This window comes from Daphnia pulex, chromosome 12 (genome assembly GCF_021134715.1).
Source record: "Daphnia pulex isolate KAP4 chromosome 12, ASM2113471v1".
Taxonomy (NCBI): Eukaryota; Metazoa; Arthropoda; class Branchiopoda; order Diplostraca; family Daphniidae; genus Daphnia; species Daphnia pulex.
The window spans coordinates 9937781-9957280 of record NC_060028.1 but is presented as its reverse complement, the minus strand read 5'-3'; the positions used below and the strand labels follow the sequence as shown (position 1 = coordinate 9957280).

The following is a 19500-nucleotide window of genomic DNA, read 5'->3' as shown; positions in this document are numbered from 1 at the left end:
CCCCACCCATACACACTGTGCTGCATTACACATTTATCTTCTTCTTCTTCTCTGAGAGTCATATCCTTTCAGACAAGATTCAGTTACTCATCGACTTTTTGGGGGCGATTTTTATTCGGTCGGGGGGGGGGGGGGGCCGGGGGCGGGATTGTTTAGTGTTTTTCATATAGAACTAAAACTGACATCCCGATGTGTGTGGGCCTGCCAACACATTTGATATGTCGGGCTGTCCATCAAGGAGCGAATCACAAGAGGGAAATCAGAGACGGATGGATGCCCGCGTCGTTTCAGTTCGATTCTCTTCCAATTGCTGAGCACCAAGTACCAAGCCAGGGTCTTTTATTTATTTATATTTTAGTTAATGATTGAGTCGTTTCCGGATAAAATGAATCCCGGACCAAAGCGCCAGCCACAAGGGGGGAGGCGCAGCCGCGTCGATGAGAGCCGCCGCCGCCGCTACAGCCAAACAGCAACAGGCCGTTATTTATTACCCAAAGTATTTGAAATAAAAATGCCTCAATAACCTACAGGGCAGCAGCTCAGCATCAAGTTACCATCATCATAAGAGGGAAAGCCCATCGAAAAAAAAAACAACCGCAGTCGGCGCAAATTCAAATGAGCCGCTTGATAGAGAGCGGCGGTCTTTTTTTTCTTCTCCCCCCGACCGTTTCCCGAACGGATTTTTTTTCCACTTTTAGTTTATAACTCGCCTTCTTTATAGTTGCGGTGGTCGATGCCGACACACATACAGACGGATTGAATATCACCCGAAAAAGAAAAAAAAATAACAAACCCCAACCGCTCTCAGTGGCTATAACCTTCCGCCATCATATCCAAAAAAGAGGAGGGGGTTTATCCTATTTAGGAACCCCACAGGATATTACGTATAAAAAAACAACATTTTCCATTTGAGAGAATTGAACAACAACAACAAAAAAAAAGAAAACGACATTTTTTTTGTTATTGGGGAGGTTTATTATTGTTACTTCTCTATTCTATCCGGAATTGGAATAAATCTAGGGTTTCATCAACCCAGACCGCGAGACTAGGTTGATTGAGAGCCGTGACAAATAAGACGACAATGGAGACTTGGAAGGATATCCAACTAGTTAAAAGGGAGGGAGAAGAAAAACATTTAACATCCCGAAATGTTGTTCTTGGGCCTACACAACAAGAGCAACTACAACAACATAACCACCTCCCTGCGTGCGACAGAGTATTGACACGGACACGGTCAGGATTGGATCATTAGAAAAAAGAGTCTGGCGCCAGTCGGCGGCTGCAAACTATCTTTTCCAGTTTGGAAAAAAATAAAATAAATCCAGCTGTATGAGAAAGGAATAACTAAGATCAATGTTCGTATCGAGGGTGGATATGAGAGGAGGAAGAAGGTTTCAAATCAGACGAGGAAGAATGTCGATGGGGTTTTATTTGATTTCTTTTTTTGGTTTGGTTGGCCGGAATCGATCGGTCTGTTTCGTCAGAAAAAAATGGCCCAGCTGGCCATCATCATGGATGATCCTGAGGCTTTCTTTTTTGGTCTCTTCTTTTGAAGTTTCAATCGCCAAAAGAAAGGGAGAAAGAATGAAAGAGAGAGAAGAGGCTATTGACCAACCTCTGACCCTATCCAAATTGAACAAAAGCTCAAAAGTCTTGTCTCTCTCTCCAGTTTGCTTGGCCCTTCTTCTTCCCATTTCCTGATTCCCCCCTTGATGTCGTCGTGTGTTTTGTTGCTGTCGACGTTGCAACTCTCTCTCTCTCTCTCTCATCATCGACAACGACAACATATCGGCGTCCGTCCGATCCCTCCAATTCTCTGCTCCGGCTTCTATCAACTTCATTGTTGCCGCCTCCTATCTCTCTTCACGAAGAGATAGCCGACAAGAGAGGATCTTCAGAGAGCAAAGAGAGACACACACACATGTGTATGACATGGCATATATAGGTTGGGTAGGAGAACTACTACTTCAAGAGGAGGATTTTGCCTATTTCCTTTTAGCATTTTCACGATTTCACTCGATGGGCGAGTTCAAAAGAAAAACACTGAATCATTGTCCGCTTCTTCTCTCAAGTTGGTTCAGAGAGAGAGAGAGAGGCTTCAACGTTTCCTATCAACGCTACAAATCTATTCAGGAGGAGGCTCTCTAACCCCCCCGTTCGTTCGCAACGATCTTTCCACGTATTTTACTTCTAGTTTGGGATTTTTAATCGATTCGCCACGATCAGAGCGGACACGAATGTACCCAACGGCGTCCTCTATTTCAACTGGATGTCGCATTAAACTATTCTAACTAACTAACTAGAAAAAAAAAAATAATAATTTCGTAGAATTTTTTTTTCCTATCGAGGGAAAGACTGGAATTGATAAATAAATAAAGAGACACGCAGTCATCAAATAGAAATGGCATCCGGCGGGGAGGGAAGAAGAGTAGACGGGTCATGACAATCGATCGGGCGGGCGGATGGATAGGCAGACGGAACGGATGGACGGATACAAAAGAAAGATCTCATTAGTCGGCGGCGGCTTGAAGATGAGTGGAGGCCCCGTCGTCCGTTCGTGGAACAGACACGAACCAACAGACACACCGTAGAGGAAATAAAAGCCTTTCATATTACAGTTACACACAGATGTGTACTATAGATGTATAATATACGTGGGCAGCAGCAGGCAGGCTATCTCTCTCTGCGTGTGTCAAGTGAGTCTCTGCTCAGCCCGTCTCCCATGAAAGAAAATAAAACCCAAAAAAGAAAAAAATGAAAGGCATATCCATGTTCAAATAGAAAGACTCTTTCCCGCCGTGTGTTCCTTCAACTGGAGCTGTTGTACCTAGCCTCGAGCAGCGGCCGTTTCCTGCTGGTCGTCTTATTTCGCAGTTTGACAACAAGATTACAAACGGCCGGGAAAAATAAAAAATAAAAAAAGAAGGACGGCCGGGAGCAGGACTCTGTAAATAGTAACAGCGTCAGCAATTGTAGGCGTTTCGTCGGAAATGGTTTCAGATTGAAAGAGAAAACCTTCAAACAAATTCAAACGAAACGAAGCCTCGCAAACAAACTGGGCGCGTCCCATTCTGTTCCCGACAATCCCCGACTCCCGCATTTTCACGAAGGAAACAGTAGAGAGAGAGAGAGATAACCAGCCAGAAAATTTCAAATAGAAAAAAAAAGTTAAGGCTTCACTCTCGTGTGTGTTGCTCCACTTTGTCACGCCCACGTCGCGATGACCAATCGCGCAAGACGGCCAACTGAATCTCATTTCCCGAGGATTGGCCGCCCAGCACACCCTTGAAAGGAGAGAGATAGAGAACAAAAAAATGTCTACTAAGGTTTTACTATATGTAGCGGGACACTAAGTAATCGACTTGCAACTTTGAAAGAGATCCAAATAAAATAAGATTCCAGCCAAATAAGTCCATTGTCTCAAACAAAATCTCGTCCCCCGCAAAGTTCTAAAGACAAAAAAAAGAAGACGACGAAACCGAAAATAATTAGGTATACATGTGAGACCAGCAGGGTTGTCGGGTGGACAACAGGTCACGTCAGATCATCGTGAACGTGACTTTTTCCCCCTATTGCCCGTCGACTCCTCCCGGTCGCTGGCCGGGGCCGTCATTTCCTCGGGGGACTGTATTACAGCTCATCACTTTCATCCTCTCCTTCTTTTCTCCTTCACTTATTCGGCGTTTTCCTTCGAGCCCTTTCGGGGAAAAGAGAGAGATGGTCGGTATATATAATATGGGTAGCTGAGACCCTGCTGCTGGATTGCCCTAGTTGATGATGGACAATCCGGTCTAAGCCGAAAGCGACACGATAAAGTGCTCCGCGATGGGCTACTGCATTCACATGACCTTGGACGTACAAATCGTGAGACAACTGAACTCGACGGCCAACCAATAATAGGCCCCTTTAACCACTGCGGAGTAACGAACCCTTACAAGAAAAAGAAACAAAACAAGTTACATCATTTCTCACCCGGTTGAAATTTAAAAAAAGGCACTTGAGAAACACACACACAATTTCAAACGCAAATGGAAAACTGCAACCAAGTTGATATCACATGCGATGTGCAACACTGTCGTAATTGTACTAGTTACCCTGGCCCCCGATGAGATGTTTCCGTTAAAAAAAAAGTGCACGTAACATACTCGTAGGTAATATCTCGGTTGTTACGAGGACCGAGCGAAAGGTTCAGGTAAAAATTCAATGGATGGAAAGGGATCGCCATTGAAATCCAAACAAGAGGAGATACGATCAAAAGAGGCTCGAGAGAGAAAAGACGCTAATGCGAGTTGACTGATGGCGGAATAACCATCGAGGGAGTTTCCATCTCCATTTCACATTTGGACGGCGCTCAAAAGAGGCGGCCGAGTTGATGGCGATTCAAACAAACAAAATAAAAAAAGGGAGAAATATTAGACACACAAAACACCGTCCAGAATAGAAGATTCCACCCTCACCTGTGCCAATAGAATATCGGATCGGTGGGGGGCGAGATCTATACCGGCCACTGTATCAAACTACTTTTTGATCCCCCTTCCAATTTTCCGTTTTGGATACATAAAATAGAAGAAAAACATTCGGACCTCCATTCCGCCTTTTGCTGTGTGTGACTCACCAACGTGAACCCTCGATGGACAACAAAAATTCGGGTCGTCTCTCCACGGAAAAAAATATATTATATTTTATCTCTTTCAATCGAGACACGTCGATATTCGATCTGTCATTCCATCGCGTAGGGCCCCGTGTGTAAAAGCAGAAGCGGCAAGAAGAGAAAGAGAAATAAGGACAAGCGCACAAGAAACGGCTCTTGATGGAAAACGGCTGATGTCCATCTTCAAAAGGGAATCGAAGAAGAAAAAGAATCTATGCCTACACTACTGGATATAGTAGCAGCGGCAGCAGCAGCTACTCTATACTACACGGAACAGACGGAAGCGTTAGGGCGCTGCGATGTAATCACAAACGCTTCTTCTTTCGTCTTTGTTTTGTCTTTTTTTTTCTGTTTGTCCTTTTTTGGGGCCTGTGTGTGTGTGTGTGTCTCTGTTTTCCTTTTTATCTCAGAGGCCGCCAGTATCCATCGAGGGGTGGACGAAGCGTGGTTGACAAACATCTCACGAAAGCGGAACCATTCCACACGAATGGAATTCCATTTTCCTCGACAAAAAAGTATAAAAAAATAAAAAAAAAAATAAAAATGTGACAACTCAAACCCCCAAAAAGATGTCCGTCCATCCACGGAATAATAGAGAGAAAACCTGGAAGGGACCAAACACACACGAAAAAATAATAGAAACTGGAACGAGAATAAATTTACGGAGAGAGAGAGAGAAAGAGACAGCAGCAGACGTGAGGGAAAGAGATTCACAATCTGTCGTGCCGGAAGTCCCCATATTCCAATTTTTCATCCGTGACGGCCATTTTCACGCCACGAATCGCGATAATAATCGAAACGGGAACATCGCACAGCTGTGCATCGCACACACACAACTCGTGTGGAAACAGAAATTGTACACTCACCTTTCCCTATCTCTGTTTTTTAATTCTTTCCTCACTCATCTTTTTTTTTTTTTTCTAGTTTCCTTTTCTCTCTCATCCGTCTTGCTCCGGCACATTATTACATCCGTACATAACATAGATGGAGGGGGGTGTAAGTTTTTTTCCGGCTGATTGGAACCCGTCAGTTCCAATCATCGTCAAACTGCATCTAATATTAAGCAGGACAATAGGGCCCTCCCCGATCGATCCTTTCCCAACACGAAAACGGTAACAACAGAAAATAGACAGACACACACGGAGTTATAGGGTGTGTAGTAATAGACTCCCATCCCCAGCTAACAAAAAAAAATTACAAATAACGTCAGCAAAGAGAGAGCAGCTGATGGCGTCAGTCATCATAATAATCAGAAAAGCCAGGCGCCCGATCGCTGGGTAGGAAATACGTACAAAAAACAGGGCGAAAGGGAATAATATATCATGAAATTATGGGTGCGCAAAGAGAGAAAAAGCCCACAAATATAATACCTTCGTGAAAAAAAAAGATTTAGAGGGGAGACTGGCAATAATCTACGTGCCGACAAAAGGGTTTTTTGGGGGAAAGCAGAGTCGTGGGATGAGAGATAGTGTCTAGTGAGATTAGCAGCAAACAAAACCCAACGTCATCACGGTGGCATGTTTGATACTTGTCACCAGACATTCGTGCACGACATCATCTACCGAAAGAGAGAAAAATCAATCATGTCTCTTATTTCATTCATATTTTTTTTTCCTTCTTCTTATCTCTCGACTGTAAATTAGACAAAAAAGTTGGGTAGTTTTTTGTTGTTTTTTCGTGGTAAAAAAAAAGAAATCTGCGTGAAAACGGGCGAGCCCCTATTGCATTGAGACATGCCGGTTGTGTGTCGGTTGGTGGTGGTGGACACGACAAACGACGACATTGCTGGAACTCCTTGGCGCGCGGTGAAATGACGACATTCTGAAATCGAAATAAGACCCAAATCTCTCTCGCGTGTTTTGTGGGCAGCAGGCGCGCAAAAAGAGACTCGAAACGAGAAGTAAAAAAAGAAAAAAACAAAAAAAAGAACCGAAGAACAAACCAACAAAAACCTTAACGATGATGACCAACCGTTTCCCGTCGGTTTCTTTTGTCGAATGAAGGAAGATTGACGTTATCTACACTTTTTCGGCATTGTTTCGGTTGAGCTTCGTATATATACGTAGACGTTCAAGGCGAAACGCTTATCTTTTTTACGAGTGCATTTTTAGCTCGAGAACAACAAAAAAACTAAAACTAAAGAGAGTAATAATCGGACAGAGAGACCGGCGACAGTGCCAGTAAGCTGCTGCTGCCGCCGCTGCAATAGCTAATAAGTATGCGCTTTCGACGGCCTAGACCGGGCGGGAGATCAGCAGCTCCCGGTTCGACCCAAAATGGGTTCTTGGCCAAAAGGAGACCCCCTTTATAGTACATACTTCGATAATAGTACTGGAATAGAAATAAATGATGGGCGAAAATATTTAGTGACGCAAAGAAGAAGCCAAGGCGAACAAGCCGATTTCGACCTTTCTCTTTTTTTGGTTGTTTCCATTTTCATTTTGGCATCGCCAAAGACGAGAGAAACTGTAACAGTTTCTGCGCTGAGCAAAGAAATACAAGAAAAACACGGAGAAAATTTCAACACAAGAAGAACATGATGTCAATCGACCGCCTCGAGAAGAAAAGGTAATGCGATCGCACTGTCGGCAGATTTGTTTGCACCGGCAGATGTCAACGATTGCATCGAATCCTCCTTTTTGCCTATTATCCCGACCCGGGTCGCAGTGTATATCCCCCCCGTTCTCTTTTATACTGTTTATATTCAAGCGCCATCCATACGCTAATAGATAAGACATCTCTTTTTTCTTTTCTATTGCCTTTCCTCTAGCTTTGGCCAACCGGGAGAGAGAAAGACACACAAGAGACCATGACGAACGTGTGTGAGTGGGCAGCCCGTAGAAATAACATTCAGCAGAAGCGCACAATCACCACCATCATCACACAATTCATCTCCACAGCGCCAAAGCTAATTTTACCAAACCCGCACGCCGCCGCCCATGATGCAGTCAAAGTCGCTCACTCGCTTCTTTTTAAGTTTTTGATTATTTTTCTTCTTAATTGGCGAGCTATTTTTTCCGGCGTGTCTGCTCTGTTTAGACGACACGAACAAGAGTGCTATTGTTTATTCAATTCTTTTGTCTGTGTTGGCCCGACTCCCTTGTTATGAAGCGTCTAACTAAGGGGCAATCACCACCATCATCAGATTCGAACTAAATAAGGCAAAAAGATCCTACCCGGGCGATAAAAAAAGATGCGCCAAAGAGTATTTCGTCTTTTCTTTTTTTCACCGGCGGTGAAATGATGAATCCGAGCATTCCACTAAAACCAACAAAAGGTTCGGAAGAACAGGAAGAAAACAAACATCCGACACGAAAGTGCAGGCGCGTGCAACATGAAAAGAAAAGAACAAAATAGATAGAGAATAGCGGCACTACTAATTAGGCCTAATTGGACCTCTCGCTTTTGCTTTTTTTTCTTTCTCAGTTGCCACTCCACCTTTTGAAAAATAAAAATAAAAAAAACTCTACGCCAAATCTAAAACATTCATGTCTTTCTTTCTGGAAAAACAACTAAACTCTCTCACTGTGCTGGGAGGAAAAACATAGACACACACATTCGAGCGCTTGCGTGTGTGATCAATTTGTTTTGGGGTGGAAAAAAGTTTCCCTCACAAAATCAGTCGAAAGAAAAAGACAATCAGCGGTTTTTGTACTTTTTTCTTTCTCCTGTGTGTGTGTGTGTGCATAACTTCAATGCGATACGCGATTCAAGATAATAATAATAAACCCGACTGTGTCTCAAACGTACGTGTCTATTGGCTGGATCAAGTTCCAGACATTCTTTCTAATGAGCGCCCAACAATCAAAAATAAAAAGCCCAGGCTAAAAAAATACAAAACACAAAAAGAAAGAAAGAAAAACCTCCACCAAATCACGACGGCGAATCGCTACTACACCGTCACCCAGGCTCAAGAATGTCGGCTTTTCCAATATTCAATTATTCAGCACGAGAATTATAATTAATCAGGCCGAGATGGAGGGGATGAATAAAGAAAACAAAAAGAAACGCGTTGCCCACAACGACGTCCAAAAGATTTGCCCCCAAAAATTTCCATTTTATGCCACACACGGAATGTTTGACAGTGTGTCTGTAAAAATTTGTTGTGAAGAAATTGGCCGTCGTCAGCATCTCCTTGTTGAAAGATGAATGCCGTGATTGGAGAGGGAAGAAAAGAAATACGTCGCTGTGCGTGTGTGGGAGTTCCGACAGTCAACCAAAAGGATGAGATTTCAAGTGTATAGGCACACGGGATTAGTCGCGATCGAGGCGCGCATTCTTTTTTCAGATATTTATTTTTCTGTTCCTGGCAACGCTAATACAGCCCCACCGCCTATACGAACCACTTTATTGGGGGCAAAAGATATTAGATACTTAACTAAAAATATCTCCAGCGTTAGAGTGGGAGCCTGTGATGAACAAATAATTAAAGAAAGAGCGAAATTCCATCGGGTTTTTATTTCCAATCATTTCGTTTCGCTTTTTCAAAATCAATCATTGCCTCGCCCACAACTTCTAGGCCCCAACTGCGACCGCTGCAAAAGTTTGGAATCGAAATAATCAAGGAAGACGACTAATAAATAGAATCATATAATGTCTGACTTTGAATGGGAATTGAAAGCTACAGGAGCTAAACGCGGAACACCTTGGGCTTTTTAGGTAAAAAGCAAAAAGTTTTGGGTGTCTGGGAATACGAGAGAGCGAGAAGGAGACTGTGTAGTGTGAACTGCATAGCATATTTAGTAGTTGAGAGCGTCAAGTTTTTAGTTTTCCTCATAACTTGCGTGTTTTCGGTGCACACACAGTTCCGCTGGAGTCTGTGTGTGTGTATCCAACTCGGGCGGCCGCGCCTTTTGCCATCAAACTTTTGATTCAACGTAGACAAACTACACACCTACAACTACTACTACTTCTGTAGCGCTTTTCAAAGTGAAACTGTCTACGATGCGCTATAGCAACTAGCGTACATCGACAGACAAAAGAGAGATCCTGGCGCCGGCTCAGCGTGAATGAAAAAGTAGGAGAGGGGAGTCAAAGTAGATGGGAGAAGAGTAATAAGAAGAGTTACTTTTCAACTGGGCCCAGTTAGTCCGCCAAGAAACTACATTTCTGTGTAGAATATACACAGAAGAGAGAGTAACTATTTGGCATCTTAATGAGCACCCTGGAAACAATCCAATTGTACTCGCATGTGAAATTGTACAATTTTCGGGTTGTTGGGTACAGGGTCAAAGTCGGGTGTGACCCGTCACTTGGCCTAGTTTCAATTCCTTTACAGAACTAAATCAAACACGTCTAAATTCATAGACTAATGACATAGTTCCAAAAAGCGTCAACACTCTCTTGTCACATCACGAATCGAAAATAGAGAAAGAATTGCAGTTTTGAGAGTTTGTCTTCATAGAAAAACTTCCAAATGTCCAAAAGAAAACGTAATTTAGGCAGAAATAAACTGGATTGTTTTATTTATTTCGAGACCTGGGCGACAAACAATAGCTCGTTCCCGATGCCCTGCATTGCCTTATATTTTCCGCGCCATTTGCATCGGCAGTTGTGAATACAAACGAAAGAAAAATAAAAATAACTGTGGAATCGATAGCCGGCCGTATGGGACTGGAATAACTAATCATATAACCGAATGGGCTGTAATACACAAAGAGTGTCGTCGTCTAGTAGTTGTGTAGTAACTACGTCCTATACTATAGAGAGAGAGATAGTGTGTGCGCTGCGCAGTAGTGTGTGTGTGTGTGTGTTTGCTGCATTGGTCCATCTTGGGGAAATGTCCGAATAAAAGAAAAATTGGACAAGGATCCAAAAGTGGACGTGAGCAATTTATTTCAACTTGAAGGGTAACTAGAAATGCGTAACTGGGGAGGCTCGATCTCACGCCCAATGCCACCGCCACCACATCACAATGCATTGCCAGTAGCTGCTGCTGCTGGCTGCTGGGCTGCAGCGACAAAACAGCAGCCAGCCAACGAGCGAGGAGCAAAACAGGAGCAAACGATGGCGGCGACGGGTCTCCTTTTTTGTCAACGAGATTTTTCTCGGTGCTGCGTGTGTGTATGTCGCGCCTTTTTCCTTCACATTCTGAAAATGAAAACCCCAACTGGTCAGGAGAATGTTTCACCGAAGAAAAAAGAAAAAAAGAGTCGCCGAATAAATTGTTATCGTTTTCCAACTGTCCTCCGTTTCTTAAAAAGAAAGAAAGAAAAAAAAAAGCTCACACATTTCTTATTTGATGCAGTAGTGCGTCTCTGACTGTCCTTGTATAGTTTATCCTGCCAAAGATGTCGGTCGGAAAAAGGACACACACAAACAAAAACAAAACAGTTGCAGGGAATTTTTCTTTCTTTTCTTTTCTTCTTCTGGGTGACAGCGACAGGAGACGGGAGGAGGAGAAGGAGGCAGGCTTCTTTTTTTCTTTCCTCTCCATCGCGCATCACGCCCGTCTCAACGGCAGTAGCAGTCGACGGACACGGTGGAGAAAAAAAATTCCCAAAAGGAATGAAAGAATGATGAGGATGAGGAGGAGAAGAAAAAACACACACGAAAAAGGGAATGAAATAACACACAAGAGAGTTGAAGAAGTGGTGTGTGTGTGTGTGTGTGTGTGTGCTGGTGGTGGTGCAAGAAGAAGGCGCCGCCTCGGAGCTACCGGTCTTGGCCGCAATCACGAACACACATCACACACAGGAGCAAAGCGAGAGAGACGTGCGGGTTCCTCTGCTGCTGCTTTTGCCCAGGTGACCCTGGGCACCAGGTCCCGTCAAGACGTTTTTCAAAGCAAAGCGGCAAAAAGGGCGACACACACACACTCTGATACTGATTGGTTATGCACGTCAGGACAAAAGGAATCTCTCTCTGAAATAAAAATAATAAAAAAAAAACCTCTATAGCTTCTTCTTCTTCTTCTTCTTCTTCTTTGGTCGCCCTTTATTCTTCTTTCCTTTTTCTGTTTGTTTCAAATTACTTCTCTCTTTCCTCTCTCTATCTTTTGTCGTCCACACACACACACACACACACACACACACACGGCATCTTATGCCCTTTGTAGATAGTCCCCGGCTACTTGTCTTGACAATCTCTCCTTTCCATCTGGTTAGGTTTCTTCTTCTTCTTTTCCATCGTGCCACCACTTATTCTATTTATTTATCTATTTCAATCCTCCTAGCTTCTTTCTTTCTCTCTCCTACTTCACAGAATACGGTCTCGATGCATCCAACAAGTTTTTCCTTTTTTTTCTTTTTTGTTGTGTGTCCAGCTTCAACGCTTCTCCGATGACGGCCGGCTTTTAACCCCCACCGAAAAAAAATCAACACACAAAACAGAAAAATGGGAAGAATACTAGACGCGCCGTCAGATTGGTATCAGTCGCGTCGGGGGCAAAAGACGAAGAAGAAGAAGAAGAAGTTGCTTTTCGTTCTTTCTCTCTCTCTCTACCAAATAGGAGAGTCACCCGACCATTTTCTTTTACCCATACAAATCAGGATGATGATTGACCAAAACGACAGCCTGAACCCCCCGCTAGTCAAATGTGAAACGAGACCAAAAACAAGAAAGCTGAGAGACACACAGACACACACTGCCGTCTAGTAGGATAATAATACCCTATATTTAGAGGCGGCCATTGTCAGATCCATAAGAGACCTTATAGATTTCATTCCTCCACTTCCTTCCTGCAGAGTGAAATCAAAAGTTCGTTTTTCAAACCGTCAATTACGCGGACGTACAAGCTATACTTTTCTCTCCCACCCCTATCTGTTGTTGGTTGTTGTTGTCGAAGAAGAAAAGCTGCCATCTATACCCGAGAGGAGGGCGTGCACACATGATTAGCATTGAATGCGACCTTTGACAGGTACAATGCGAATAGATGCTGACATGTTGCTGAAATGCGACAAAAAGAGAGGGGAGAAAAAAAAGTGGGCGGGAAAGTGAAAATTTTTGAATCGAAAATTCGCCTTTGGCTGCTGGACACAGGACCGGCAGGGGACAATGAAAGGAAGGCGGCGAGTGATTTTTGATTATTTTTTTTTCTCCCGAATCAAATGTGGAATCTGAAAACGGAGGGGGAAAAAACAAGGAAAATATCCCAAAAGACAAACAAAAAAAAAGAGAGTGGAAGCGGTGCTGGAGTCAAGAGAGTCGAGACAAACGCATAAACCAATCATATACCGACAAAGCGTCCCAGCTCACGCGGGATAAATAAATAAACAAAAAAAAAGAGATGCGAGGAATCAGAAAATATCATCAGGATAGGAAGGGGAAAAAAACAGAAATGGACAACAACAACAAAAAAAAGGACCTAAAAAGTCATGAAGGGAAAATATCCCAAGATATTTTTTTTTCTTTCACATGTCGGCGGGCAGACAAATCACCCGTTGTCAATCCCGAGCCCGTGGACATGACAAGCCCCAAGTGGACGAACCAAAGCGCTGAGGCCCATTATGTAAATCGGGTAGGTAAAAAAAAAATATTTCCCCCGAAAAAAATAAATAAAATAAGATACGTCTATAAAAACATATGGAACCTCCACCACCCCCTCGGCCCCCACTCAACACAGAAAAAACTTTCTGCGTTTCATCGGAAGTTTAGGCAGGTAATCCCACTTTTATCTCGGAGACACGCTATTCCTCCCACTTCTTTTCCAAGAAAAAAAAAGACAGAAAAATGAGAGGCACCTGCTGCTGCTGTCGAGTCCGCGTGAATTTCCCCTCTCGCAATGCAAACAAAATTGACGAAAAGAAGAAAACAAAATAACCAGGACTAGTCTTTTTTCTTTTCTGTTTGGGTGGACAACCAAAATAGTCCGTCGCCGGTTGCGTGTATGATTGACCACCACACGCAACCGGATGACCGAAACAAAACCAAGCACAAGTCCAAATCACAAAATGGAGAGAGAATTTTTCAATGTGTTTTCCCAAAAACTTGAAAACCGCCAAAACTTTGACAGGATCAATCCCCTCCCATCTGTAAACACACAGACACACACACAAACAAATAAACAGAAAACACAAAAGAAATGGGAAAAATACTTTGCGTGACCTCCGGTCTCATTCCGGCTGAACCCCCCCACCGGACGATTTCAATTTCATTCTCAAACGCATTTTCTTTCTATTCTTTATTTGTGTTGATTTCGTTTCGACTGTCACCCAGGTCGCCCTTATTGTGCGCTTTCCCCCGACAATAGGGATGACAATGGGAATGAAACGTTATTATTATTGATCCAAAGATTCATGTGCGCTACACAATACGCGTACACGTAGTGGACTAGATTTACGTTGTGCGTAAGTCACTCGACTAACCAATTCCCCAACATCTGACTAACTACTGAAAATGAATGTCAGTTGGTTTGTCTCCTACCTGCTTCCGCTCTCTGCCACGCCAGGCTGGCGCACAACAAGGCCAGTGTTTTGCCGGATCCGGTCGGACTCTCCAGTAGACAATGCTGGCCACGCTGCAATCCTCGAATCACCTGGACAACAAATAAATTATTAGTAATATCTACTTAATGAACCCCACACACATTTTTTGGGGTTTTTTTTTCTCTCCCCCCTTCGTCTGCCGCTTGCCTTTCCCTCTGATTACGTATTGATGTTAAAAGAAGATAACGAATTTGGTATAGTGTGTGTGGCTCACGTTCGTGAGGTGGCCTCATCATCATCCCAATAGGATCGCAAGCAGCTTACGCATAAGTAGATCAGAGCCTCCCCTACCATAAAAAGAAATATACAAGAAGCATGTGTGTCTCTTACTTTATCCATCATGGCAATCTGCGACGGATAAGCCTTGGCCGGAAACTCGACACGGACACCGCTGATTGTGTAGACATAGTGAAGCCGGCCGTCCGGACCAACGACAGTGGCCATCTGCGAAAGAATCAAAATGAAACAAAAATTTAAAATATTTAAAAAAATAAATAAACAACAATAAAAAATAGAACATTTCTTTCGATTATTATTTGAGAGAGAGAAAAAAAAACCCGAAATGGTTCGTCAGTTCCAAATAAAAAGCTATTTTCCATTGCCCCCACTCTCAGAGGACGTCGCTTCAATTATCTTAACGAGTAGAGCCGGTTCGGTATTATTCAGCGTGCGTCAGAGTAGAAGAAGAACACACACAGAGCGAGAGAGAGAGAGATGCTGACAAGGGAACAAGAGGAAACTAGAGACGATTATCATCCCATAGAAAAGAGTCATCATCTTCCTCTCTCTCTTTCTCTCTCTCTCTCTTCTCTTGTTAACGACTGAAGCGAGTGGTCGCCTCACATTAAGGCTCTCTTCTTTCATCGCTATACATTGAGGAGCTGGCTACCTTCGTTATTATTAGACTGGACGGATGGAGAGTCCTCACATTCAGCGGCTCTTTCTCTATTTTCACTCGGCAACCAAAATGAAAAAGGGGATCAACTGAGAAACGAAATTCGAAATGTTAACTATCCGCCCGCACTTGTAAAGGAAGTAGACGATGGCGGTGGTGCGGAATTGACTAATTACATTGGCAAGTCCCAATTATTCGATACATTCATCATCCGACTGAGTGACTCCCGCAGAGTGCGGACACACGACGACAGAGAAAAGTTTCCTTTTCCATCATTAATCAATAAACAGAAGAATAGCCGCCAACCGTTGAAGTACATCATCATCAACCGGCTGAAATCGATACACAAAAGTATCGACTCTTTGCATTCAATCGGCTATTTCTCTCTTTCTAATGATTCCAAAATTAAATGCAATCTTCTGAGAAGAAGAAAAACAAAAGTATTTTAATCCTTCCAAATAAGGTCCGTCTGCGCTTTTTGTTCTGCTGGGCGATTGTCATCTTTCGGCTTCCGAATGGTCTGAAACTCCACTTTGATTGACGATGACATCCATCGGCTGATAATATGGCCGACTCGCAGGTGACGGAGGGTGGAACGAGGCCCCCGCCGCCACCTGATTCATTATTCATTAAGAGAATATTTGTAGGTTAAACCAGTTTGAGGGAATTAAATAGAAAAGAGAACGAAATAGACAGAAAAAAAGATTTCCCTTCCACGTGCCATGCACCTGGCGTGCGAGCGAAACGTTTTCCACGAAAAAATAAAAAATAAGAAAATCTAAAGAAATAATAAGAGAGGACGCTGGAAAAACGGTAAGCTTTTGTCTGCCTGGACACGGACCTAACCGAGCCAACCAAATGGGATGCTGAAATACATCCAATTAATAATCCAGGGCTGCGCCACACACACAAAAATTGGGCCCAGGCTTCTTCTTCTTCTTTTCAGCGATAGCGTGATCTTCTCAACGCGAAAAAGACCAACAAAATGACACACACGCAGCCGCAAATGAGTAAAAAGGAAAAACCAAGAAGAAGAAAAAAAAAGCAAACAGAAAAACTAACGACAGGCTCGTTAAATGGCGTGCGGTTATCCCAGTTTTGTTTGGTGCGGTGATGACAGGTGCAAAATGGGGGAAAAATGAAGAAGAAGAATTCAATTCTTGGTGGGCTCCGGGCAACGTCTCTTGTTTGCTCGCCTTATTATTACGGGAATTGTGTTGCTGTTTCCTCGACACGAGAAGACAAGGTCACTAATGACTAGGTACAAAATATACCAAGAAGAAGAAGAAGAAAAACAGTTGAAATTAGAAAAGAAAAAGGGGGGCCACCTCTATCATCAACCTGACAAAAGTCGCGCGTTCGACGCTTCCGTCGGCCCACAGATCTCCTATTTATTTCTACTTTTCCTTTTTCGTTTTCAATTGTAAAATGGTCGGACACAACAAAGTTGGGATTGGAAGGAAACGGACAAACTAAGGGCACAACAAACAGGCCAGCAGGCGAAGGGCGGGGGAGGTGTTTTGTAGTTTCCTGAAAACGCGTATAAACAAATCATCAAGACACACCATCAAGCAACTCTCCTCAACAGTTTCGTGTTTGACCTGTGGCTACGTTTTTTAATTTTCGTTTTCTGGGAGGAGGGTCATTTCACGGCAGACACACAACTGTCCAAATTATGATTCAGATTCCACACTCGGAGCTGTTGGCTTTTCCCCCTTGAAATGTTGACGTTTCTCGCCTGTCAGTCACCAGGTGAGAGACTACTACACCAAAAGCTCGGGGCCTATGAGCCAAAGCGAAATGCACCCCGCAGAGACTTCCCTAAACTTGTCTGTAATTTTCAGTGTTGGAGGCTATATGTGCACGGGTATGTTACAAGTCGAGGGGGTTGTCAAGTCGAACCCTGTCTTGAAATCTTCCCTCATGGGAAACTTATAACAGTCACATCACGCCGACAGAGTTTAAACGATCAAACATCCAATTTGATTGTGACAAGAACCAGAGGCTAGGAGGGTATCTTCGACCTTGGTCCGCCCGTCTCACAGACTTGCTGGCGTGATGCATGTGTGCAGGATAAGATGCCTGAAAACTCATTACAGCCTCGCAATAATAACAAGGCATTCTAGCTGCTTCCACTTGGGCCAAACTCGGAGAAGAGGGGGGTGAAGAGCGGATCAAAAGCAAACTAGTCAACTAGTTGAACTGTGTTGTACTCTTGATACACCGGCAGCAGCACCAAAACTAAAGCGAGGCAAAGGCAGTTATTCGGCTTTACAAAAGTGATCTGGCATTTAGGTGTTTAAGTCTCAAAGTTCAAACTGTTTGGAAACCAGTGGTGGTGTTGAATATTTCAAGCTAGGATTGTTTCACATGCAACAAATCTTTCAAACAAGTTTCAGACACTTTTCCCCAACCAAATCCCCTACCTAATCTACCTGTCACAACTTGGGAGGAATTAAATTGAATGCCAACTGACTCTGTATGAAAGAAGTGGAAAATACATTAAAAATGACTTTCACTGTCATAATAATGAGAGCAGCAGCGCCTGATGTGTTTTGAACTTGTTCAATTCAGCGTAACCACATCAAGATATTTGACACTCTTGACGAGTAGCACTCAAGCCACACCTTGAAGGAAAAAAACACAGGATTCAAATTCTTATTATAAAATTACGGTTGATGGGCTAATAAGAAGAATCAGGTTTTACCACATTGCTTGCTTCTAGCAATTCTGTAACATTGAAAGCTTTTGAGTTCATTTTTCCCTAGAAAAAAGGTATCAACAATTTTGTCATTGTTTGCCATTGCTCTTGAAAAAGTCTTTTGCTGGTTGTGCATGCTGTCTAGGTAAATTAACTTTCAAATGGCAATCAACTGGCAACTCAATGACGATTTTAGCCCTTCACGTGGTTATTTATGTAATTCTTGGAAAAAACAAACAAAAATGGTCGTACCTTTTAAACTGGTATGTTGGGGTTGTGTTCAATTAGCTTAATGAAAAAACCGTGAGGACACAAAGAAGAAAAATGAGAAAAAACAACAACGTGGTAAGGACACCAAGTGATAACAAATATGCCGGGAAAACGACAAGGGATTGCCAATTTGCGTCTGCTATCAGCGGGCGCGTTCGTAAATCAATGGAATTTTCGACGACTATTCACGTTCGTGATGTCCTCAATCCTCATTCTTACGTGGCAAAAAAAATCCAGACTGTCCAACTGCATCACCGTGTATATTTTTAATTCCAACATTAATTGTTAATCAAGATTTTTCGTTTTCGTCACCGCTGCGTGACAAAGTTGTTCACTGTCGCCACTAGGTGGCAGCGAAGGCGACTATTCCGTCTCTGTGGCCGTGATTCAGCATCGCTCGGGAATGTGGAATTACAGGGAAGATCATCTCATCAATCTTTTCACGCAAAAAGCACCCGCTGATAAATAACAAATTAAACCAATCTGATCATTAAGAAAAAGATGAACCCCGAAAAGCCTGAAACCCAAAATAGACATTGTTCAAATGAAAAATAGATGTTTCGCTGGTTTAAATATTAGCCACATATCGATTTCGACGCGACAAGTATAAAGACGCACTCGCTCACTTCGTATCACGCTTGTGAATTAAGTTGAAGTATGCGAAGAATTTTCGGCAAGCGGGAAAAAAAGAAAAGAAATTGGGGAATTTGACGTCCATATGCGCGTCTGTGGAAAGGGAAAAAATGGAGAATCCTTAATATTAAAATATTTTGTAGGTTGTGATTTTGTTATTTTTCATTCCTCTTTTTTTTTTGGCGTACATATCAAGCCCGTGATCAGCTCCAATGAAAATATCCCACAGATTTCGATTTTGATTCCAAGGTTTTTTCCCCTCTGAAAAAGTTAACGCCGAAATTTCCTTTTCTGACTCTACTAAGGAGTTTGTTTGCATACTGGAGAAGGAGGAGCAGGCATCAAAGTATTTTATTTTTTATTTTTATTTTTTAAGGGAATAGAAATAAGGAGATGTGGGGGGCTGTGTTTGCTTTTGCTCCGCGTGTCCAGATGGAAAAAAGAAAAAAAAAAGGACGGACGAGAGAGCGCGCGGTTCCAATTGACAGGCTCATGAAGCATTTGGTACCTGCTCAGCTTATTAATGCGGGCAAGAGCAGAGGAAAGAGAAGAAGAAAAAAAAAACCTGTCGGGACGACTGAAGTTTTTTTTTCTTTCTTTTTTTAAAAACAACAAGAGAGTGGAGAGTCCTGCTGCATCGGTCCACAAAACAGCAGGCTGCTTTGATATGTGTCTGTCTGTTTCTCTCCCTCTCTCTATCGCCCAGGACCCCCAAACATCCCCGTGGTCTCCTCTTCTTCTTTTCTCGTTTTAGACTTTGAAAAGAAGAAGAAGAAGAAGAATATCAAAAGCGGATACATTTATATAAGGACGTTGTAGACGAAGACGAAGAATCCACCCATCACTTACACGGAAACACACCTGAAACTGAACCGTCCGCTCGTATGTATATTTAAATATAGCCGGGGCAAAAAAAAAAGACAAG

General features: G+C 43.0%; 1 protein-coding gene across 2 annotated transcripts in view; it reads right to left on the bottom strand.

The window, feature by feature from the left end:
* Positions 1–18104, bottom strand: part of LOC124208491 (Fanconi anemia group J protein homolog) — a 32067-nt gene extending 13963 nt beyond the window's left edge. The window contains exons 1-3 of one of the 2 annotated variants that reach the window (XM_046606242.1): positions 17925–18104; positions 14407–14520; positions 14015–14126 (exon numbers count right to left, since the gene is read on the bottom strand). In XM_046606242.1, coding sequence (XP_046462198.1) covers positions 14015–14126; positions 14407–14520 — 226 coding nt within the window. In that variant the 5' untranslated portion in view covers positions 17925–18104. Of the gene's footprint in view, positions 1–14014; positions 14127–14406; positions 14523–17924 lie in introns of both variants that reach the window. The other variant, XM_046606243.1, reaches the window with a different exon arrangement.
* Positions 18105–19500: the final 1396 nt, after the last annotated feature.